Genomic DNA, 26306 nt, shown 5'->3' with positions numbered 1-26306 from the left:
TATAGCATTAAGCTAATTGTCAACCCCTGTCCCTGGTTGGGCTTTTCAGTAAAGGCAACAGCAATACACAGCTTCTAGTTTAGTTTTTACTCATCTTTCTTCTTCTGCTCCTCTCCAGTTGCTTTCACCTGCCTAGTGTGAGTGTGTGCTGCCAGTTTATCTTTGTAACCCGAGGCATGTGTTCCATCTTTTGCTCTGAGTGTTGAATCTTTAGGTATTTTCAACCTCCCTGTGTTTGGAGACATCAACAGTCCACTTGCATTCACGATAGACATGATTTTAACATTTTTGTTTGTTTTTTGTCATTCCTCCCGACATGCGATTAACTTTTAAACAATAATAACGATTACATCATTTGTTTTGTTACAGTCTTAGTTCTTTCTGTGATTATTTTAATACTTATTCTCTTTGTTTTTTTGGTGGCTTCTGATTTGTTCTCTGTACTGATTTTGCATTCTGGATTTTCCCATGTAAGCACTCGCTAAATCCTTCTGTTTTTGTTTTCTATCTGTATTACTCTGTACAGAGTGTTTGCATTCTGCACAAATATGCCATCCATGCTACATATATGGTCTGCTCTTTCTATCTAGCTAATCGAGACAGGAATTATGCTTAAAGGACAATTCCAGTTTATTTCAGCCTTGCATATATCCCATTAATATCTACATGTGTCTCTGTGGATAATACTCTCTTTGCACACTTCACATCTGTTGTAGAAAATCCAGCAGCACAACATTCGCTTTTGTAAGTGAGTGTACGTATTTATTTTGTGACATGGAGATGAACCTGTGTGTGAGTATCCAGGGGAAACCATCCTTTCTCTCAGTGTGACTTTTGTCCAATTCTCTTGCTTGTTAGTAGTGAAAGAGACCTGCTGGATGCCTCTGTCTCACACTCAGAAATACACCAGACATACATAAAGAGGTCTTCAACAAGAAATTGACTAATTAAGGACCCGGCAGGACAAGAATGACACTATGGACTGCATTGGCAAACACTGAGGGAGAGCGAGCAGGGGACAAAATAGAGCAGTGGGAGAGAGAGAGAAGGAGGGAACAGAAGCTAAAATAAGGCTTTCATCTAAATACACAAGCTGTCCTGCAGGAAATATATTTTACTATAATAAATTGAAATACTAATTTATGTAAAATTAAATCCTATTGTGCATATTGTATATAAATCATGCTCGTGATTGCATAAAATATACATGTAGGTAATATATAGAGCTCCTCTGCATGGGCACTAGAGGTAGTATGGACAAATTAAGTAAAAGTAGAAATACTTTGAGATACTAGAATAGTAAAAGTGAAAGAACACCGTTTGACATTCAACTTTGATACAAATGTGTTGGCAACAAGAACAAGGATAGATAAATAGGTGGATGAATGAATGGACTAACTAAATGATGGATGAATGGATAAATTAGCTGATTAATGATAACAGTAAATGATACACAGATGACGTGAGATGCCAATGGAGAGGTGATGGGTATAGCATGTTATTAACATCATCATTGACTGATCCTCAATATCAGGTACTATGCACTGACAGCCAATGGGGAATGTTTATCAAGACTCTGTAAAACTGTTTTATTGTCATGTTAATTTTAGTTGGGGAAGGTCATGATGGCGCCTCAGAACTTACACTGTATGTCTAGTCAAGACTGCAGCAGTTAGTCTTCTTGTGGCTCCCCCAGTGATAATCAACTCTAGACAAATGAATAAGATGCACATTACATGCATTTGTTCAAAAACATCATATTACCTAGCAAACAAAATGTGGGACACAGGCATCAGTAATGGTTACTCAGCATAACTTTAATAATGAATAAAAAATCTGATCTTTGGCTAATGTTGGGTTTTCACTCTTCATAGCACTGAGGCTGTTCTAATTAAGGTCTCGAAGAATTTACTGTTCACCTCAAGTTCTCCCTCTGCTTTATTTCTTCTCAGTCTTACACCAGCCTTGATACCACTGACCACAAACTTTTATTCATTGTTATCATCATCATTATCATTATCATTATCATCATCACTGCTGCTTGACACAAGCATGGCGGTCCAAAAAGTTTTGTTTAGGCATCTACCCAGGAATCTGTCCCAGTCTGAGTGCCTCAGAAGCCTTTCGATTGGCATGTCTCTCTTCCTCAGCCTTCCTCCTGTTTCTTTCAAACAAATTCCCACCATCACAAACCGTTCATCGTCCGTCTAGTGGGACTGTATCCCAATTACGCAATCTTGCAGTCTTTGAAGTCCTTTTGAGGACATCCTTAAATTCTCTTCTTAGGAGCACCAACAACTTCCTGCAGGTGGCTGACTAAAGAGAAGCTGTTTTAGGTAGATGAAGTGCGTCCATACCATCGTAGTCTGTTTCAGTGTAACATAGCTTTGATGGCTTGTCACAGAGCACTGGTCAAGAATCTGAGCCATGCTGACATAATCAAACCATTTTATATACAGTACAAGATTGTTCATAGATACTGTGGATGGAACTTCTCCAGTTTTTTTGGTACATAGTACACATTTCAGAACCATACAAGAGTATTGGTATAATGATAGTTTTGGTGGACTTGTTGCAATAGCCATTGCAACAGCAGCGGCTATTGGCAAGTGATTATCTGTGATTTTCTGCAGGTCAGCTTCTGATGTCAAGCAGGCTGCAGCATCATCAGCACATTAGGAATTCCTAACGGAAACTGTAGACACCTTTGTTTTGGCCTGGAGTTGGCGTAGGTTGAACATGTTGCCAAAGTCAAATCAGTAATCTATTTATACTTCATTATGTCTCAGCTGAGGTTTTGCCAATTGCAAGACACAACCAACTTTTTTCTTTTACCTCTCTACCTCTTCTGTCCCTCGCAACCTGCCAGCCAGCAGGCAGATGGGTCCCCCCACATAAAGAGTTGGGTTCTGCTCAAGGTTTTTCCCTGTTAAAAGGTGCCACTGTCGCCTTAGGGCTTCTTCTGGGGGTCAGGCATTTGGTTCTGTGAAGCGTCTTGAGACAATCTGACCTGTAATTGGTACTATATAAATAAAATTGAATTGAAAATTTTATCAAACTCTTGAGAATCCATCCATCCATTATCTACACCGCTTTTCCCACTGTAGGGTCACAGTGGGGCTGGAGTCTATCCCAGCTGACTGAGGGTGAAGGCAGGGGACACCCTGTACAGGTCACCAGGCCTGTCAGAGACTACACATAGAGACAAACAAGCACACTTACATTCGCATCTACAAAAAATTTAGTAACCTAAATATGGTCACTTCTACTGGAATTATACACAGCTTTTACACATATAGGGGCTATTTTTACATTTGTGATCTTTAAGGAAATCAAGTCACGTTGAGATCATTTGCAGGATTTCTGACAGTCACTGGATCTTGCCTCGTGACCATAGCTTATTGGGCTTTTTTCACCTTTTTATCAATAAGGGCTCTTATGGTTTTATTGTGGTAATTTTGTTTGGATATACAGCTTAAATTTTTTCTTAAATTTGTTTTCTGTTTCTTCTTTGTTTTTTTTCCCCCTTTACATTGTGGTTATTTTATTTTTATTTCACACTGTATATTTAGTGTTTTGTCAGCTTGACTTTATCCATTATTGTCTGTGTGCAGCAACCTGAGTGTAATGTGACTGTAATTTGTGCAAAGTGTGATAGTGTTGAATGATATTTTACAACAGAGATGTCTGTGTTTGCTGTTTCTGCAGGCATTCTGCTCTACTTTTTGGAACACGTGAATATCCAATTTATGAGCTTTCAGAAAAGTTGACTTCACCAGTTGTAAATGAGACTTGATAGGCTAAATGAGAACTATTTCAAGTAGGAAACCAGCATATACCATAATTCCAAAACGACACTGTTATACATTAGGAAGTCATATTTTTTGTTTTTGTTTTGTTTTTTACCCTTTTAGCATGTGCAATGACAATACAGTTGAATCCTGGATGGAAAGGTAAAGCAGTTGTAGTCAAATGAAGCAACACCTAAATATCATATGCAATGATGGTAAATGCCTAGCAAATATTTCAAACAGTCCCAAATCTGTTCAAGTTTTGCATATGGTATTCTCCTCAGTTTTTGAACTTGAGACTTAGAGAGGAGCGCATTGTGGATAGCAGACAACATGGTGGACTATATTTTCCTGTATTTCCCCAATCTCTTCAATTTCTTCCACATAGCACTGAGATGTTTTGAAGTACCACCACACACACATACAGTACAACCCACTTTACTGTTCTTCTCCGCTCTCACCATGTCTCCTTGATTCCTCCCTCACTCAGTTCTTTTGTACATCCCTCCTTGCTCATCTCTCTCTCTCTCTCTCTTTCTCTGAGCTGTTACTGTGGGTTCCAGTGAGATTCAGGTCAGAGACGGGGAGGCGAAGAGAATTTGATTCCAGCCCCCCCACTGTCCAGACATGTAGTGGGTGACAGATTTAGAAGGAGGAAAGTAATGGGGGGAGGAGGAGGGTAGCAACAATGAAAAAAAAACCTCATCACTTCACTGCCAGCCCACACCTCTTATCCTCACTGCCTTGTCATTTCGGATCTGGTTCAGACACAAACATGGGTGATGGAAATGACGTGTGCTGAGGAATCATAAATAAATATTGTACATTAATGGAAATAAAGTGAGTGGTGGAAGCATCAATAAATAAGTGGGAAAATGCATTAATAAAATATGGGAATCAATATGCACTAATATAATGTGCAGCATTCTACCAATTATGTCTTCTATGGAGTTTCCTCCCAAATTAGGAACAATCACACACTTGCCACCTTCAGTGTTAGCTTAAAAGAACAACATAGTTAAATAGTTTTTTAAAAAGACAAATACTTATAACCAGAATGCAGCTTTCAACAGGTCCAAAAAAAAAAGACAAGAAAAAACCTGAGCCCATGCAGCCAGTGCATGTGCAGCTTATTGTTCTGTTCATTTGTAATTTTCTGTTCCTTTGGCTTCCTTTTCTGTAAGACTAGTTTGGATTGCTGCTTTTTTAAGTTTTATCGTCTCTGGACATGCAGCTTCGGGGCTAAACCCTATGTTGTCCCCTCTTCCATTCATGGAACAATGTTGCATGGCGACCAAAACAACAACAATAGAAATTGACACAGAAAAGTGACGGGAGGACATGTGGTGGATGTCGAGAATGAACAAGGTGACAAGGGTATAAAAGCCAAAGGAAACTTTGGCTTTTATATCCAAAGGAACTTTGGCTTTTATAAGGAACTTCGGCTTTTATATCCTGCAATCAATGGACAAGAGATGGACAAGCTGACGGTCCTGGTAAGGAATCGAGGGGACTTACATGAGTGAACTGATATGCGCTTCAAGGAGACATAGCTAAAAGAAATATTCTGTACCCCACTGTTACCCTTTGACAGTTTTCAGACATCGGCAGACAGGAATAAATCTAAGAGTGTCAAGAAAGGCTTGTTGCTTTTCTTTCTTTTTTTTTCTTTTTTTTTTTTTTTTACAATAGCACCACTCTTGTCACATCAGACGGAAGTATGTATTGCAGCCCACAAATTCAACTGTTAGGCACAGGGGCTGCATTAGAGGTTTTGTCTTTGTAATAAATGCATGCTGGCTTAGTCTACATCAATGATATGTAAAATACCAGAGATCAGCATGCTGCCATTTTGTTAAACTTTAAAGTTGTTTTTGTTTCCTCAGGGAGGGTCCTTCACACTAGGGCTTGTATCCGGTATGCTACTGGGGGTGTTATCCACGAGTCCCTTCGGCCCAGCTGGTTGAGGGGCTCCCCTCCTCGGCGTGGTGGTCCCCCTGTCTGTTGGGGCTGGGGGGTCCGAGTGCCGGCGCCCCTGGTGGGAACGGCCTGCGACTCCTCCCGGTGTGGACAGCCTCAACGAAGCTGTTTTACACGATCCTCAGTGACATGCCATGTCTCCCTACAGTCAGTGCTGAGTGTGTGTGTGTGTGTGTGTGTGTGTGTGTGTGTGTGTGTTGTTGTGTGTGTGTGTGTGGTCAGGTGCTGGCTATACTTGTGGGGACCAAATGTCCCCACAACTGTAGGAAACCGAAAACAATGTCACTTGTGGGGACCTCATTTCGGTCCCCACAAGTTTAAACAGTGTTTTCTTGTCATGTTGTTGTTACTGAAAAAAGTAAAAACTGCAAAAACTTTTCTTCAGGGTTAGCATTGTTTTGGTCTGGGTTAGGGTTAGGGTAAGGGTTAGGGGTTAGATATGAATGGGAGTCAATGGTATGTCCCCACAAAGATAGAAAAACAGTGTGTGTGTGTGTGTGTGTGTTCAGAGGCTACGGAGCCCCCTAGGGACATCCTTCCTGTTTGTGTTATATCCCTTCCTGTTGCACTTTTTCTCCTCCGCGTTTGTATTTTATTCCTTCGCGTTTGTGTTTTTTCCTTCGCGTTGTACTTTCTCTCCTCCGCGTTTGTGTTTTATCCCTCCGCGTTTATTTTTTAGGAACACTTTTGTCATTTTTGCCCTCCGCCTTTATTTTTAAGGAACACTTTTGTCATTTTTGCTGTTGACAAGTTGTTTTTCAAAGACGGAGTTCGCGTTCAAAGTCGAACTCCGCGTTTAAAAACGAACTCCGCGTTCAAAGTCGAACTCCGTCTTGGGCCCGAGCAGTGTCACTCAGTCAGTCTGTTGAGCATGCAGCAGGGGAGTCAGAGGACGGATTCCTACGGTACTACTTCCTGTCCAAACTTAGTTTGGAGGTTTGCTTTGCCTGGCACACCGGCTGATCATCACCTTGGGACATTACACGCCAAACGGTAAATAATTATTTTAATGAATACCACAGTGCTTCGTTTATTGTTCTGAACTCTGCTGATCTCAAGTCACATTAGCCCTTTCTGTATTTATCGCAGTTGGACTGCTTCGGTTTGCACGCTGGCATGAAGCTAAAAGGAGCGCTCGTTTTTGTCAACGTTTCTACTGACCAAACCACGACTGTTTCTCTGAATGTATAAAAAGCGCACCGTCCCGCGCGCAGTCCCACTGAACAAAACGAGCGCTCCTTTTAGCTTCATGCCAGCGTGCAAACCGAAGCAGTCCAACTGCGATAAATACAGAAAGGGCTAATGTGACTTGAGATAAGCAGAGTTCAGAACAAAGCACAAAGCACTGTGGTATTCATTAAAATAATTATTTACCGTTTGGCGTTGTAATGTCCCAAGGTGATGATCAGCCGGTGTGCCAGGCAAAGCAAACCTCCAAACTAAGTTTGGACAGGAAGTAGTACCGTAGGAATCCGTCCTCTGACTCCCCTGCTGCACGCTCAACAGACTGACTGAGTGACACTGCTCGGGCCCAAGACGGAGTTCGACTTTGAACGCGGAGTTCGTTTTTAAACGCGGAGTTCGACTTTGAACGCGAACTCCGTCTTTGAAAAACAACTTGTCAACAGCAAAAATGATAAAAGTGTTCCTTAAAAAATAAAGGCGGAGGGCAAAAATGACAAAAGTGTTCCTAAAAAATAAACGCGGAGGGATAAAACACAAACGCGGAGGAGAGAAAGTACAACGCGAAGGAAAAAAACACAAACGCGAAGGAATAAAATACAAACGCGGAGGAGAAAAAGTACAACAGGAAGGGATATAACACAAACAGGAAGGATGTCCCCTAGGGGCTCCGTACAGAGGGCACCAGTTTTGGTTAGTTTGTTTTTGCACTTTTGCATTAGTTTTTGTTACTGGTGGTGGGTGTTATTTCTGTATTTAAGTTTGGCTAGGGAATTTTATTTTGGATTTAGATAGTTTAGAAACTCTGTTAGTCTTCATTTTGTTATATTCTGTTCTTTGATTTAGCAACACTTGCCAGTCTTGTGTTCCTTATTGTCACTTCTATGTTCCATTAGCCACTAAGCAATAAATTCATCTACCTTAACCAATAACACTTTGGTTATTTTGTTATCTCCAGCCACCCTCAGGTTGGATCATAGCAGATGAACTCAGCATTTCTTACATGGTATGGCAAACTGTACCATAAAGCTTTCAAAAAGTCAACAGGAGAAGAGTTTGTATTCACCATTAAAGCTCTTGCGTTTGTACTTCTTCTTTGGGAGAGGAGTGAGGTCTCTCCCACTGTGCCGAGTGAGATTTCTTCCCCATTGCAATGATTTACTTTAATTTCTTTATTGCTAACAATATGAAATTCACAGACAACCAATCAGTGCCACTAAGTTATTTTTTTTCAAGGGTGGTACCCATGTGCGTAAAATATCTATGACAACATGCCCGGAAAACCTCCAAACAAAGGTGCCCGGGAGGCATTCTAATGAGATGCCCCAAACCCCTTCAACAGCCTGCTTTCGACATGGAGCATTATCTCTGGTGTAGGGGAACACCCTCCGGATGTCCCCCTACTCTCTCTAGGCCAGAACCCAGCCACCCTACGGACGGAATTTGTTTTGGCTTCTTGTACCTGCGGTCTTATTCTTTGGGGTCACCACCACACGTCATGACCATAGGTGAGGTTTATATTTTTTTGCATTTTTGTAAAATTTTGCATTCTCAAATATTTAAGCAAGTGTTTAAAAATAACTTTACTGCAGGGATTATAAAAATAATACTGATTGTGATTTCCAGTATGCATAAATGCATTCCAGCATTGTCTTCAAAAGATCACCTGTTTTTGAAAAATTATCTACTGATCTGATGACACCTACAGCAAGGACTTCTGAATTTTTAGGTACAGTGTTGTTTTTGAACTTTTTCAACCAAGTAAATTATCCTCACCAGCACAGAAAATAAATCGTGCAGTTCTTTCATCTGCGGTTCAGTTTTACAGTTAAGTGTTCCTGGTCAGCAACTGTCATGTCTTGAATCCTGAATGTAAGTGTACTTCCATATGGCTGGGGCACTTGTAGGAATGATCGTAACTGAAACAGCACAACTGTTGAAGCTTACATTTTACATAATCTTCCAACTTTGGAGCACTTTTTTGTTTGCTTTTTCCTTCTTAGTAAAAACTGACATGGAAAATCCCTGAACCCCTTCAAGATTCAGTAAGAAAACAGTTGCTAAATGTTCGCTGAATATAGAGTAGGGTTAAAATTTCTTCCATCTAATTCCATTAACCATTAATGTCTACATCGTTACTTTCAATTCACTTCAGGGAATTTCCAGTGTCCGTATAGTAGCACCAGATGTAAATCAAAGCAAAAAACACACACAGACAATTAATTTGGAAGAATAAAACAAAGGCAAAGCTCTGATCTACCATCAGCAGTTCTTGTACAGTAAGGTATTACTGATATCTCCATGTACAGTGTGACCTACAGATAGTCATTTTGGTTATCTGGATGTTGGTGTATGTATCGCACAATCTTTGCAAAGTTCTAATGGGCACCTCTACTAGTCACAAATTAACATGCTGTGTAAGAACTGAAACACTCTATAAACTACTGATGATCTGTTGGAAAACAGCAGTTCAAACTGCTTGTCCATCTGCCCAGCATTTTATGTAGCATTTCTAGCCAGCACAGGCTGTTGTGATCACTCTACATGTATTATGGCACCAACCTAGTCAGCTTCATCATAGGGACAGCTACAAAAAGACACAAACCGTCACTGCACCGAGAAACAACTCCAGCTGTTTCTCTGTGCTTCCGGTCTTTATGCTTCTGCTAAGCTAATCAGGCATCTCCTATCATGTTAACATGTGGGCGATATTCCTCTGAATATCCTCTGAACATCTCACTCTGTGAAAGAATATTAGGCTGCATATGACTAGAATCTGATTATTAACATATACATGCAGGTGGACTTTCACTGTCTGCTCACATAATTACATCCATACTATCCCAGACATGGTCATTATGCACACACACACACACACACACACACACACACACACACACACACACACACACACACACACACACACACACACACACACACACACACACACACACACACAGGTGCTGTGTGAGACAATTTCTCAGCTCCATCTAACTGTTTTCAGCTAGCTGTCAGCTCTCATCTTCAACCAGTAACAAACAGGTGCCGAAGGTAGCACATGTAGCTCACAGCTAACAGACAGGTCCGTCTTGTGACCTAATCCTCCATTTCAAAGCAAACAAACTCACTCAAATCCAGGCCTGGCTGCCCCACCAAAGCCTCTGCTGCTCACGGTAAACTGAGCCTCACCTTCTGCAAAACACATTCATTGCGACCTGTTACAGCCGGCATCCCTCGTCTAACAAGCTTGAGGAGCTGAGGTTAAGCACATGCCATCATCGTCACCCGTGCTGGTCTCATAGCAGCTGACCCTTCTGGGCGGGTGCCATCAGCTCGTCCCATCTCCCAGGTCAGCCCCCGCCATCCCCTTCCGTGACTAATCCTGCTCAAACGCTGATGACAGCACGGTTGAAGGTAAAGGGTCACAGATGAGGAGCGTGAGGGAGGTGGTGGATGGATAGTGCCAGGTGGAGAGGTTGGTGAGTCGGAGTGGAGAAAAAGAGAGAGTAGGAGAGAGAAGTGTAATGGCGATTGTGGATAAGACTCAATTTGAAAAGCCGTGTAGTGGGAAATAACTGTTTTTGCCCCATCATGTCATACAGCAAGGGCACCTACGTGCCTGCCCACTGGCTATAGACTGGAGGGGAGGAGTGTGTGCTTGTGTGTGTGTGTATGGCAAACCCCCTACATTTTTTTTATGTGGGATTTACTTGGTCTGCAGTTAATAGATGATAAAGTTCAAGGGGAGGAAAGGGTGGAGGGATTAAAGATGGGGTGTCGTTAGAGTGCAGGGATAGAGTGTTTATCCACCCACAGACAGACAGGCATGCAGACAGGCTGGGGTACAGTGGTGTTGGTGGTAGGCTCTGTGCTCTCTGAGGTTAGCCAGTGTATGTTGAGATAATGTCAGACCGTTCTTATTGTCTCTGTGTCTCTGTCTTTAGATGAATTGAATTCAGATTTTTCAGGTCATCTAAATCTTTACTTGGCATCAGATGACAGTGTTCAGCAGGTGCTTTCCTTTGCTGGTTGTGATCAAACAATACCAAACCACTGACATACCTCATAGCCACAATGAGGAACATACAGTAACAAATCAATGAGATAATGGGAATAGTAACAAAAGACAATAATTGTTATCTGAACTGTGTGATATTGCTGAAATACTGCTGTTTAAGGGAAGAAAGGCTACTCAAACGGAGTTTTGAGTAAAATAATAGTACATTTTTTTGGAACAATCTACATGCAATATTTGCCAGCATGAGTATTCCAAAGAGAGGACAAATTAGTTAAAACTGCTGTGATAGGAGTAAAAGGACTGAGTTTTCTTATCTCACAGGCTGCACTGATACTGCCACCTGATGTGTAATGTCTGACAGTCCAGAAATGAATGGACAGAAGCTGGAATTCTAGTTTGGATGCTATTTGCCCTCATGCTGTATGTAAAGAGCTTTTCGAGATATCTGTTTATTTATCCCTGCAGCAGGAATGAAAACTGATGCGTAAAGTGAGTGCATACAGAGCGAGTATTTTTGCTCTGGTTGTACCAGGAGAATATTGTTGACTTAAATTATATGAAAGAAAAATCCTCAACAACTTCAAATGAGCTCTTTCACAGCATTTCATATGTTCTGATTTATTAACTGTTCATTTCATTTTTTGTTGTTGTTTATTTGTTCTGCTTTTACACTGTAAACGTCAGAAATTTCTAATGCATAAGACAGTCGGTAATGCAGTTTACAATCTGAATGTAGTTTTTTGAAAGTCATTCCCTTTGTGTCTTACTTTGCTGGATGTTTAATTTTTAATATTGCTTTGCATATTATTTAATTTCTTTTTAAATAACTTATCATAATTCTGGAAAAGCAATATTACACAGTACAGGTCATTGGTTGGAAACTCAACATAAAATATATAGCATAAGGCTTTGCTATTTGTGGTGCTTTTTGAAATATATCTACATATGTATTCTAGGACAGTGTTCAGTTTGTCAACAAAAATTATGATAAAAAATATTCTTTGGCAATCATTTTTTTTTACACTGAAAGCAAAACAAACTTAATTTTAAATAATTTTTCAAGACAACAATTATGTCAAATTGCACTATTTTGCTCCAAATAAAAACAAAATCTTCAACACGGAGAAATTAATAAGTCAGCTAATCACTGCTTTAATGAAAAGAAGGCCTTGGTGATCAGACCATAAATGATAAGCACTGGTGACAGACTCTTTATCAATAGTGATAAAATAGTACAATAGTAAATGCAAACTGCCATGGATCAGCCTGGTCACATGAACAAGCATAACAACCTGTCGCATCCATTGATAATGAAGCCCCTTTACCCTCTGTCACCTTCCCTAGTGGAGGCTGTGGCTAGCGGGGTTTGGTGGTTGCCCCCATTGAATGGACTTTGCAGTCAGTAGCCACCTAGCAGAACTGATGGACTTGACACTGGGGTGTATGCAGAGGCTGGTGCAGGGCCCCCATCTGTTGACAGCTGGTTCTACCAGTAGTTTTAACTCAGAACTGCTGCAGCTACACCCTGCTCACCCTACACGTGCTTACACATTTAATTGTTGCTCGCTGCTCCACTTGCTACAAGCACAGCCCAAAATTGTCATTGTTACGCTACAAGGGCAATAGTGCACATGCTCAGCAGTAGTGTGCATGCACAAAATAATTTTTCAGAACCTACTGCACATGTACGGAACAAACTCTTCCAAGCATACTCACACAAACAAGACAAAATAGCATAAAAACAACAGTTGTCTGTCTATAGTTATCTGCAGCTGTCCTTGTGCACATCCGGACCATCAACAAGTTGTGTCTTTGTAGCAGAGGGAACAGGTAGCTGTTGCACGGCTAAGGTTAGGTGAGCAGAGCAAACACAGAGAGAGATTCTGTTCTCAGAGACATATTCTGGAAATGATAATGTTAGGTGGGTAACACTGAAGAGAGTCCATCTGTTGGGTAGGTGCTGAGCAGAAACGCAAGGACATTGAGCCTTTCCACTTACCATAGATCAGAATACATATACAGCCATGGAAAGTTTACACCAACATGGTGACAGATGTGTCCTCAAAGGACACAGACTTTAAATATATATATGAAATGTCACTATTGAATACTAGTCTAACATGGCTTTTGTTTTTGTGACTAAAACTAGTCTAAAGCAAATGAAAATCAAATTACTAAAATCTGACACATCAGATAACAAAATAAACAATGACCTGTCCTCAAAGGCATCCAGGGTTGACATGTTTGGAAATTACACTGAGCAGTCCTTGCAAAACACTCAGCCGAACTAAAGGCGATATGTTTGAGTTGCCATGAAGGAAGACAGTGCAGGACAATGTTTATTACTCGCACAGTTATGTGATGATCGATGTATGTTTACGGACTAATGGATTTGGGTGAACAAGAACCAAGTGATTAGATTTTGGCAGTGATGCGGCTTACAGTCTGGATCTACAGATTTATTAAAGATTTCTGTATCATTGCAGGATAGCACAGCGTCACTGTAACTATGACAACAAGTGAACACAGTGGAGCTGCCTGCTGATGATCACGATTGTGATCCTACTACAGATCCACCGCTGTAGACTTATCTGGCGGAAATCATACAACAGCTGAGCAGCAACAACTGTGCTCTCTGAGTGCTTTTCTTGTTCTTGCTAATTTCCCCTTTTGGGACTAATAAAGGATATTCTATTCTATTCTTACAGGCAGTAGCAAACTGACTCTGTTGTCAGGACAGTTGTTGCTTTCCAATTTTGCAATTTTAATTAAATTTAATTAATTAATTAATTTGCTGGATTATCTTTAACTCCACAATGAAAATTCTGTGACTTTATATCATCCATTCTGTCCTTGCTACACTCACTGGTCTTTCTTCCTACTCAGTTCAGTTTGTCCTGCCATTCTCCTAAAGTTCCCCCTTTTCTTCTGCTTTCCCCCATCCTCCCCACAACCCCTCTTACCCTGGAGTCTCTCAGTCCATCCCCTCTTACTTCTGCCTGCTGCAGGCATTGGGTCTTGTCTCTGGGTGTCACGGTGGACTGCTGGGCGTCGTGATGGTTGGATGTGCCGGGCAGCCCCTCTACTGCTACTACTGATCCTCTCTGCTGGTGATGATACCTGCGTGTCATCAGTCCTGGCACCCTCTGCAAACTTCACAGGGAGGCTGAAAATTAAACAGGGGCTCCCTTCCCTGTCTGTGGCCCAAGGAAATGTGTGTGTGCATGTGTTTTCAACTACATGAGTGCTTTTATGTTGTGAGTGGAGGGTACACGTGGATGTGAGTGTATAAAGATTCATTTTTGGCCTTGAGCCTGCACACTCGACTTAAGTGTGACTTTTTACTTATTTCTGTGGCATCACACAATAAATGCTAGTTGTAAGTATTCATGAGGCCTTGTTGTGAAGTGCTAAAAAAACAAAAGCCTACCCATATACCTCACTTTCAAACCCCCTTCTTTCTTACTCCATCCACTTGGCTTCGGTGACCTCCAACACATCTCTGCACACAGCGAAAACACCACCAACTTGTCAAGGAAAACACAAACACACATGCATGTCGCGCACATGCACACACAGCAGGCTTTTAGCTAGCCAGCACAACAAGCCAAAGCCACACTTCACACCTGGGCTGGCTGGCATTTATTGGGTAAGCTCCCACCCAGCGGGAGGGGAGGGAAGAACAACACCTCGCCACTGCTAAAACAATCTCACAGCTCGGTGACTGGGAGGAAAACAAAGGCAGCAGTGCAAAAAGTCAAGAAACAGCAGCCATTTGCCAAATTTGTTACTGGTTTACAGAAAATTGGTCTGAAAATGTAAGCACAGTGTTGAGCATTTAATCCTTGGCTTGGCTTATGTTGGGCAAAGAATCTGTATAACCTCACAGCAGGAGAGGGTTTAATCATCAAGTGTCAATTTTTTGTCAAATTTGCAAGTTTTTATGAACTTGGGGTTGACCAAACAATGTTACATAAGAACGACAAAATCACAATATGTGCAGTGAAAGATTTCACTCATGTAGTGATCAACCTATCGGTTTTTATTTATTTTTGGTTTAAAACATTTATTTTATTGTGTTGACCAGGTTTCCTGGTCTAATACAATCTAATACAGGATATAGACTTTTGCTATGTCCCAGGCCAAGATTTTCTCATCCCATTTAAACAGTAAGCAAATGTATGATCATTTTACCTCCTAAGTTTTCTGATGGCCAATAAAAGGTTAAAAAAAGACATTTTTGTAGCTCAATCATGGAGTTCCATAAAGTTTCTCACAAATGAGACTGAAGCCCTATTGACTAATAGTGAAATTACCTTTTGTGCTCTGTGGATTACTGTCAATAAGCACGTAGTCGCTAGTGTTGACAAGCAAAATCTGCATTTTTCTTAATTTGCTGCCATTACTTGTGGATAACATATTTAGAGGCTGTGAAACTGTCTTCATCCTGTGCAGTGACAACGGCATCCTGAACTTGCCCCCAAACGCTGTTAAAACATTCTGCCTATTCTGGAGTCAGAAAGAGAAGAAAGTTACAGAGAAAACAGAAAACCTTGCATAAAAATCAAAATCCAAAATGACCTCAGATCATTGAGATTTTGATTTACACTGCACTAATACTATCACAGGACATTTGTGTTTGGCAAAATATTGTGGATAATTTGCAGTGGAATTTTTTCCACAAATTACATGGTAGAGTCATGCAGGTCAACATGGTTGGTATCATATGAAAGTAGGTGGTCTCCCATTTCTAGCCATGCCAAGCAAATCACAATGTGAGCAGGACAGCTGCTGAACAAACAAAAGTGGGAGGGAAAGCTTTATAGCAAAACAAGCAGAAACATGTACACTTTGTTTATGCTATCTAAGAAAAGAATGCTAATACGGTCAAAGTTCATGAGATCAGTGCTCAACGTTCCTCTGTGATTTTTCTGCTCTAAATGTTACTGATTTCATTTTAGTGATGTCAGAAATGGTTTCTGATCCAGGCAATTACTGTGTTAAGTATAATGAAATCACCACTGGTTTAAATGAAAGCAAAAGCTACACATTTTTTTAATTATTCAGTACATACTTCAGAAACAGCAGTTGAATAAAATAATCCTATCTCAAGATTCACTTTTGTCAATCTCAGACTATACAACTATCAGACATCAATCTCTCTTCTGTCTTCAGCAGTTGATGATGCAGACATGCATACCCCATTGCCTTCTGGATCCAACTCCTCCGTCTCCCTCATCGGCTGTCACCCACTGCTGTTCTCTATCTCTTAAAGCTTTGGCCATGATAACATCTTGTAGGCTGAGTTTGGCATTAGTAGCTTTTCCACAGGTTTCTATCATTTGTATATTATTTGTTCCCATGTGCTGAGTTTAGAGGGTAACAACTGAACCTGCTCCCTGACCGATCCAACAACTCTGCTGACTATAAGATACAGGTCCAGAAAGAGTTTGGTAGAGGACTATGAGTTTAAAATTATTTTGTCAGTTCCATGCTGTAACTGGAACTCACTCAATTTGTACACCTATCTTTAGGAAACTAGATGATTTTGGGTCACTTTGTAAAGGTCAAAGTAGCTTTCCTACAGCCTCTGCTATGAGTAAAATGTGCACATTACCTCCAAGTGCCAAGACATCTCCATAGTCCTCAAAATGGATCCAATTTGCACTTCCCACTCAGCACTTTATTTTTATATCCAGCCCTTGAGAAGACAACGGTAGAATGTATTAGAGCTTTTATGCAATGGTTTGAGGAGACTTAGTTGTCAAAAATCCTAATAAAACACTTGCTCTGATGGAAAATTCACCATAACAACGCCAAGTAGTTTGAAGGTGACCTGTGTTTTATCTGTGCTCATTCTCCCTTTTCTTCATGCGGTTGTATTGGAAATGAGTTATGGCAGGGATTGGGGAGAGGGGCACATGAAGGGCAGGGTATTAATGGGCCTATGGAGCAAGGACAGGAGGTCTAAACAAAAGAAAGGTTGAAGGGCAAAAGGCACAAGTAGGCAAGGAAATGGTTTGAAAATGTTGTGAGGCTCACAAACAGGTCGAGCAATAGAGAAAGAATGGCAAAGGCGTTAGAACTAACAGAAGAGCTTTGGGCTGTGCTGTGTCTGGAGAAAAATGTGCAAATTGAAACGACTCATAGTTGCACCTGTGTTTTATTGGAACTGATAAAAGACTAGTATTAAGTCTGATTCATGATTAAATCACTGGTGATTTCTTTCAAATATCTCTACCAAATCAAAGGTATGTTAAAGATACCTATAGTTTCCATGTTATACTCATCACAAGCTTAAAGTATTCACGGAAATAAAGACAAATTGAAAAACATATTTAAATAGGATAAATTCAAATAATGCTAGACTAAAGCACACTGGAAATAAGTAGCGCAATCTGCCCAACCATCATTTAAATAGCTGGGCACTTTGAAACTGCATCAAGGAGAACTGGTGCTGTTCTAAAACATATTGTTGATTAGATTCAGGGTTTCTGTAGTTTGTATGAAGTTAATTAATTTACAAAAATGTTATGTTGTTATTCTGGAAAACCTCCTCACTTTGATTTTAGTGCCTCAAGCTTTTGAAGAGTACCAACTTCTCTGATAGCTTTTACACTAGGGACCATATTAATCACACTGCAGAAATACAAATAGACAATGTAGAAATAGTTCTAAATGTGGGCATACGAACAAGCCAGACAAGGAAACTGGTATTTATTAGGAGCACAAGACTCATTTTAATCCATTGAGTTTTGTGGTTGTTATAGACTAGGACTTGTGGAATAAAAGCTGTTTAGATATGAAGACATTTACTTCTGTTGTCCATCAAAGTAAAATAGCACATTTAGAACAGCCCTTGCACCAGAGATAGCTATTGTCACCCTATCTGCAACCTCAGGGCTTCAAACCATAGCGATGGAAATATAAATTACTTCGTGAGATACTTCGCTCGCCGTGAAATTGTAGCAACAGGACTCCTTCAGTTCAATGGCAAGCCCCACAACTACAGAGCATGGAAATGCTCTTTTGAAAATACAGTGAGAGGCTTTGATTTGACAGCAAGTGAGGAGATGGATTTATTGTTGAAGTGGCTTGGTAAAGTGCAATGCTTAGAAGGCGGCAATGAGAACCACAACACAGCTCTTCATCCAGGCCCTGCCCCCTGGAGCAAAGATACTGGCCATGATGTACAGCATGGCAGGGAGCAAGGTGCTAACCTGGCCAGTGAAATCACCTCTAAGTGTACTCAAGTCTGTGGTCGGAACCTTACTAATAGGTCGTGTTCTAAAATCTGCCTTGTGAAGGTTTTTCAAACAGGCTACCCAGACCAGGCTATCAGGCTGTATGCCATTCACGATGAACAGAGTAACAGATCTCTGGTTCGTCTAGAGTTTTTGAAATTTTTAATGACAGTGGCTCTAGTTCTCCCTACTCACTAAGAACATGTGCTGGCCTAAAAGAGACAATGGGTAGGAGAACCACGGGTTATGTTGTAGAATCTCTAGATGGCACAGTCCGCGTCCCCCTGCCAACTCTGATCGAGTGTAATGACATTCCCAATAACAGGGAGGAGATACCTACGCCGAGCGCAGCTCTCCATCACGCTCATTTAAAGAATGTCACACACCTTGTCCCAGAGCTTGACCCAAATGCCCACATACTGATGTTGCTTGGACGGGACATTGTCAGGGTACACAAAGTCCATGAACAGATCAGTGGCCCTAAAAATGCACCCTTTGTAAAAAAAATTAGGCTTGGGGTGGGTTATAGTGGGAAATGTGTGCTTGAGTGGCGTTCACAAAACAGCAACAGTAAATGCCTTCTACACAAACATGACAGAAAGAGGTCGACCTACATGTTTTAAGCCTTGCCCCAATGTGTTTAACGTGAAAGAGAAACCCTGTGGGGTGCAAATCTCCGATCACAATGTATCAGAACCTAGTGACAGATCTAGTTGTGAATCCGATCACCTGGGCTGTCATGTGTTTGAACAAAACGAAGATGACAATCAAGTTTCTCCCTCTATTTAAGACAACGCTTTCATGAAAATCATGCAACAAGGAATGAAAAAAGACGCAAACAGCTGGACAGTGCCGTTGCCTTTCAAACTACCACGCCAAAGGCTCCCAAATAACAGGCCACAAGCTATGAACCGGCTCATGTCCCTGATCCGCAACTTTGACAGAAAACCAGAAATGAGAAATCACTTCGTAGCCTTCATGGAGAAGATTTTCAAAAATGGCCATGCTGAGATTGCCCCACCATTTAAGGAAAACGAAGAGAGGTGGTACTTGCCTCTGTTTAGTGTTTATCATCCCAGAAAGCCTAAACAAATCAGAGTTGTTTGACAGTAGTGCTCACTACAATGGACTGTCAGTTAACAATGTTTTTTGAAAGGTCCAGATCTCAACAACTCACTTCTTGGCGTCCTCATGCGCTTCAGGAAAGAAGCTATAGCCTTTACAGCAGACATCGAACAGATGTTTTACTGTTTATATGTGCGTGAAGAGGACAGAAACTTTCTGTGTTATTTGTGGTTTCGTGACAACGACCTCAGCAACGACATCATAGCGTATCGGATGAAGGTTCATGTATTTGGTGACAGTCCTTCCCCTGCAGTAACGATATTTGGCCTTCACCAGTTGGTCCAGTGCACTGAGACAGACTTCGACCCTGACGTCAAGCTGTTTGTAACACAGGATTTTAATGTTGATGATGGCCTTAAATCCCTTCCTATTGTTGAAACAGCTGTGAGTCTGCTGCAAAGGACTCATGATGTTCTTGCCAAATCGAACTTGAGGTTGCACAAAGTCGCAGCCAATAGGAAAGAGATCCTGGAAGCATTCTCATCACAAGATCATGCGAAAGACCTCAAAGACTTATATCTTGGAGCAGACAAGCTGCCCATGCAGCGCAGCCTAGGTCTCCTGTGGGACCTTAACAAAGACTGTTTCACCTTTAATGTGGCTAATGAGACAAAACCCTTCTTTTCACTCAAGGCGGCATCTTGTCTACTATTAATAGTCTCTATGACCCGCTGGGCTTCGTAGCACCAGTCACAATCCAAAGCAAATCCATCCTTAGAGAGCTCACTGCAGACAATGGTGACTGGGATGCTTCGCTGCCCCAAGCAATGGAGGAGTCATGGGTTCTTTGGAGAAAGTCACGAAAGGCACTTTCTGACCTCAATTGCCAGAACATACACTTACATTTCACCTTCAGAATCTACATATAGAGAACTGTGCATCTTCTGTGATGCGTCAACCAAGGCCATTGTAACGGTGGCTTATCTGAAAGAGACCGATGGAGATGGGAACCATGAAATTGGCTTTGTCATGGGGAAAGCAAAGCTAACACCATGTCCAGAACAAACCGTCCCTAGATTTGAACTTTGTGCTGCTGTGTTAGCAATAGAGCTTGCAGATCTGATCTCAAGAGAGCTGGACATTCATCTGAATGACACCCACTTCTTAACAGATAGTAAAGTGGTCTTAGGCTATATTTACAATGAAAGCAGACACTTTTATGTCTATGTCAGCAATCGTGTGGCTAGGATTAGGAAGTCCTCACAAGCCAAACAGTGACAATATGTCCCCATTGAACAGAACCCTGCAGATTTTGCAACACCATCCGTTCCTGCACATCAGCTCAGGTTCACCAACTGGTTTACTGGCCCCAGATTCCTGCTCAAAGACAGTCAAAGCCAGCATACCTATGACCTCATCGAACCCACTTCAGATGCCAACATTAGACCTGAAGTTTCCACCCTAAAGACCACAACTGCGATGAATCAACTTGGTTCTCAGAGGTTCACAAAGTTTTCCTGCTGGAGCTCCCTGATTCGTGCCATCACTCGTCTCCTGCACGTTGTTCATGCCTTCAGGTCAGGCATCATTAAAGACAGTTCTTGTAGAGGTTGGCACCACTGTGGAACAGAAGTCACAGTAGAAGGGTTTGAGCAGGCTCGGAGGTTGAGAGCCCCACTCAGTGTGCAAAAGATGGCTAAACTCCCAGCTCAGCGTTTCTCAACTGACCCCCCCATTCACATATGTGGGTCTGGATGTCGGCCCTTGGAACATCGTTACACAATGCACAAGAGGAGGTTTTGTCCAAAACAAAAGATGGGCTGTCATTTTCACATGTTTAAGTATGAGGGAAGTTCATATTGAAGTGATTGAATCACTCGACACATCAAGTTTCATTATCTCACTGAGACGCTTCTTAGCTATCATGGGTACAGTGAAGAGTATTCACTCAGATCGTGGCACCAATTTTGTTGGGGCGTGTAAAGAACTCCAAATACCCTCAAACATAGACAATGTAGCAGTCAAAACCTACCTGTTAGGGAAAGGATGCTCATGAACTTTCAGTCACCCTCCCATTTTGGTGGATCATGGGAAAGGATGGTGGGTCTGGCTAGGAGAATTCTGGACTCTATGTTCTTTGACCTTAAAGCCACAAAACTCACTAAGTTCTCGTCACCTTTATGGCAGAAGTGTCTGCTATTATAAACGCACAGCCTCTCGTTCCTGTGTCAACAGATCCTACTGAGCCATTCGTACTGTCCCCAGCTGTTCTCCTCATACAGAAGGTATGTCCTCTCTCAGCCACTGCTGGCATCTTTGTGACCTCTGACCTTTACAGGAACCAGTGGCGGCAGGTCCAGCATCTCGCTAATGTTTTCTGGGACAAGTGGAGATGACAGTTTCTGTCAACAACTGGTAGGAGTTGACAGTGCATGAAATAATCGGTAGCTTTGGCATATGTGATGTTGTGATTGTATTGTCGTTTCACACTTTGCTTTGTTCAATAAACCTGTTGAACTACGGCCAGAGTTTTTGATTGAAGTGGAGTGTTTAGCTGCCTGTCGTAGTTGTTCAGTACATCGAGGACAGAACACATACCGAGAAAAAAAGAAAATAATTCACTGACAGTAAAATGGAGCTCCTCGTTAAGTAGTCCTAAATATAATGGTTTTATTTGGCACATTCCTGTAGGACTATCAAAAGGGAAATGGACATGGCCTGGATGCAAGTGGCAAAATAGGTCACAGCAGTATATCTGTTGTAACAAGAGCAGGTGCAGAGGTCAGACAGACGGTATAAAATGAAAAGCTAAGAGGATATTTTTCTTTTCTTGAATCCATATTCTATGTTCTTATGAATGTTTGATTCAATTTTGACTCAGTTTTTGTCTTTTAATCATTAATGTATTTTTGGATCACTACAGTGGGTGATAAACTTCATCATATAGCCAAAGATGGTTACTTGACTTTCCCTGCTAAAAAAAAAGTAATATGCATTTTGTAGAATATGCAATAAAGATTCTGAGAATACCATGCACCAGTTTGCTGTTATGCAAAAAAAAAGTTCAGCAACATTTAATGAATGAATGATTCAAAAAATAAGTGTAGGAAGCCGTGTAGTCCCACACAGCAGGACCATTCGCTAGTACTGACAAGGCGCTGTGTAGAACGGTGTGGTTGCACATCGTTTTCATTCTGCTGAAGCAGAAAAAAAGCTAAATATTTCCTGAAACCAATCACAAGTGTCTCAGAAAGGGCTAAGAACAGGATGCACCATTGGGGTTCACTCAGAGGAGTGATGGTGGATTTCTTGTGTTGTTTTGGCAGCAAAACATGAAACTCTCAGCTTGTTCTTATATTGAAAAGAATTTTAAAGATGCTGACCCGTAGATAGTTGTAGACAAGATAAAAGCTATGTGGAATGAGATACCAATGGCAGGCTTAGACTCACAATCTACATCTGGTCAAAGTAGAAAGGCAGCAACTGGTCAAAATGATGATGTCTCAACATTCATGCAGCGTGTGAATGCTGACCCATCATCACTGGACTTGAATGCTGACCCATCATCACTGGACTGATAAAGGTAACATTAATAAAAAATGTTGTTTAAGCAGATTAGTATTTAGGCCAGTGGCTGTCAGTACAATGTTCTGGACAGTCCAACTCTACCATTTTTAAAAACATTCAAATTAACGAATACCAGACAGAGTCCTCAGAAAGTGAAAGCTTGATGGCTGTATTGTAGCTATTCATGAAATTAAAATATATATTTAAAAACAAAAAAAAACAAAGAGAGGAGTGGAGTAAATTTACAGTAACACTAGAAACATGTCTGCTCCTCCTAGACAGCCCAGACTCCAAATATACCACCGCAATTAGAAACAAAATGAGGTGAGCTGTCACTGAAAAATACTCAGATTGACCCCCTTGCGTACAGTCAACAATAAACTATCTTTTCTTCAGCTTTTGTTGTTGCTTCTTTCCCTGTCTCCTTTGCTGCTGTGTGTGTGTGTGTGTGTGTGTGTGTGTGTGTGTGTGTGTGTGTGTGTGTGTGTGTGTGTGTGTGTGTGTGTGTGTGTGTCTCTCTGAGTACTAAAATGACTCTTGTTGTGTGATGTTTACAGTGGCCTCAGAATCGGAGCGACAAATTACACTGTCAGGGACACATCCATGTTGGATGAAGAGGAGGAGTAACTTCAAATGTTCACCATCGAACACCCTCAATGGCTGGTAATACAAGAGGCGTGGCTGCTCCTATTAAAATGTGTGCCTGAATCAATAAGAGGCATAATTAGAGTTGTTAGAGCAAATTATAACATGGCTATTATGTGGCTGTACAATGTTGCTCCGTAAACTGTTATTAAAGGGGGAGAAGCTTTGTGTGTGTGTGTGTGTGTGTGTGTGTGTGTGTGTGTGTGTGTGTGTGTGTGTGTGTGTGTGTGTGTGTGTGTGTGTGTGTGTGTGTGTGTGTGTGTGTGTGTGTGTGTGTGTGTGTGTGTGTGTATGTGTGTGTGTGTGTGAGAGAGAGAGAGATAGAGTGAGGATTTGGGAAGTCGGTTAGAGATGGAGGATTAGATGCGATAGTTGCCTCTTTCTACTGTAATTACTGCTCCTTTTATTGACAGAATCCTCACTTTTCTCTGGCTTTTGTCTAAACTACAATTTCCTCCTTTGTACAGTAGTAATTTTGAAGTGTATTTCTACAGCAGTGGTGCCTCTTTTTACTATTTGAAAGTGTTGCTATCCTGACCTCAGATAAACAGTAAGCTTCTGCAACCACCACACATAAATGTCATTCAGTCATCAAGTCTTTAAATATCCACTACATTTTGTGACAGTGACATATGCTTGGAGTATAACATCATTCATACATAAAAAGTATTTCTTGATATACTCTCAGTTACTGACTTACCTCACTGGGGACTGTTCAGACTGTTGCTGGGGGGGAGGAAATATTAACTGTTGATGTTTTATGCCCTTAATAATCCGCTTACACCCAGTAATCAGAAAAAGGCATTACTCTACATTCAGATGTTTAAGTGGGTTGCATATGGCACTGGTCTTTTCCTCCACAGCAGAATCCAATTAATGGTCAAAGACACCACATTCACTTGAAAATTCTTTCCCTGGAGCCTGTTCTGACCAAACCTGATCTGTCAGACTGAAGAAAAACAAATACTCATTCTACTGTTGTCCTTTGTGTTCCTCTTTTATTTCAGCTTTTTGGGAAAATGATACTCTCTGCACCCATAGAATCCCTGTGACATAAGTGTTGTCAACTGACCAAACAAAACATATACGTGATGAATGTGTCACTGTGTGAATACATCCATGTAAAAGATGGATGGATTTACCTTATTGAAAATGAAAGACACAGCCCTTCCTACACAGTCACAGTTAATATTTTGTCTTTAATTCAGTCATGGACACTTGTATCAAGATGTGACCATTTGCAGCAAACTGTTTTTTCGTGAAATTGGGGAAAGACTCTCCTTTTTGGAAAGCACTTACAGAGTAGCCCTGGGCTGAATGATAATTTTGGCTTAGTAGCAAGGGCGTCAGTTTGTTTTTAAAAGTGTGTGTGTGTGTGTGGGGGGGGGGGGGGGGGGGGGTGGAGACCACAGCACTTTGAGAAAATGTCGAAGAACGGCGGCAAAATGCCACAAGTTGGACTTGAACTCACAACCACCGCACCAAAGGAGGAGGCTCAACCTGTTGAGCTATCAATTTGATTCATGAGGATAGAGAGGTCTGTGGGGTGCTATAGTACCAATTCTCCCAGGCCGAAATTTTGCCCCTGCACGCCTCTGGTCGGAGCTTCCACTTGGCATGGGCGCAAATGTAACATCTGCACGTTTTTTTTAACCTCACGAAGGTGTGCTGCGTGTCTGTGCAACTCTCGGCCGAGTGCGGATGGTGCGTTCAGGAGCGTCGGAATTTTCTATACTGCTGAAAATAACTGGGTTTACAACGGCTTACATGTGAAGAATTTGAATGTGTTGGAGACAAAATGACCCCTGACAAAAAGTGGGGGGGACACATCCCCACCGTCCCCCCCTAAACTGACGCCTATGGTTAGTAGACATATCGTGTCACTACACACTGGCCTAAAAAGAACCACACAATCACTGGATAAAAGCAGGGGCTGTAGAACTGGATATGGTTTTCTGGCATTACCAACCTGTGAAAAGAAGACTGTCATTATTACTACTGTAAATTTCTGTGGTGTCGAATGTCAATAAATGAGGCGCTATTATGTAATCGAGAATATGTAGTTATATTTACATGTAAAATAATCTCTCACAGGGAAAGTTAGAAGTGTCCTGGTGTCTTTGTTATATCAAGGTAATGAAGTTGATTGAAGTTACTAAATCTAGCGTCAAAGTCACTAAGTTAGCAACAGTTCTTGATGTGTTGCAAAAGTACTAGTAAAAAGGATGAGTGCATTCATTCTTTGTGAGCTCTAATGGTAAGAACTCAATAGGTTATTAATGTGTGTCATAGGATCAAAGTTGTCACCTAAGCGAGTGGATAGGATTGGTGGATGAAACTGCTGGTGCAGATGATAAGCATTTGCAGCTAAACTTTGTCTTTATTTCTGCCTGAAATTACCTGATGTTGTGTCTTTGTCTAATTTGTCACCTTTCCTACTTGTATGGACACTGAATGTACACTTATGTGCTCTTCTTACCTGTTTTTAGCAGGATAATGCTATATAATTGTCTTTCACTAAGATACTGAGTGACATAATACCTTTTGCACAATTTAGATGTAATTGAGATATTTTTAGGTAGCTTCAGACACAGAATCAACAGAACTGTAAGTCTTAGCAGTAAACTGTGATATTGTTATATTATATTACATGTAGTGGAAATAGCCTCATAAGTGGAAAAATAATCATATGCAGCAAAAATGTGTAGCCTAATGCAGCTGCACCACATAGTTGTAGAAACTATGCTTCATGATAAAAAAACACACTCCTTTATCAGGGACACCACTTAGTTGTTGTTTTTTTTTAAACTAGGC

At 41.2% G+C, this 26306-nt stretch overlaps 1 protein-coding gene across 1 annotated transcript in view; it reads left to right on the top strand.

Moving 5' to 3' along the window:
- The window catches only part of LOC127536874 (uncharacterized), a 158081-nt gene extending 132092 nt beyond the window's left edge, over positions 1-25989 (top strand). Inside the window, exon 3 of the mRNA XM_051958256.1 lies at positions 25982-25989. Within this exon, the coding sequence (XP_051814216.1) occupies positions 25982-25989 (8 nt within the window). The remainder of the gene's footprint in view (positions 1-25981) is intronic.
- Positions 25990-26306: the final 317 nt, after the last annotated feature.

Source organism: Acanthochromis polyacanthus, chromosome 13 (genome assembly GCF_021347895.1).
Source record: "Acanthochromis polyacanthus isolate Apoly-LR-REF ecotype Palm Island chromosome 13, KAUST_Apoly_ChrSc, whole genome shotgun sequence".
In the NCBI taxonomy this organism is placed as follows: Eukaryota; Metazoa; Chordata; class Actinopteri; family Pomacentridae; genus Acanthochromis; species Acanthochromis polyacanthus.
Note: the sequence above shows the minus strand (reverse complement) of the source record. Positions and strands in the feature narration are given on the sequence as shown.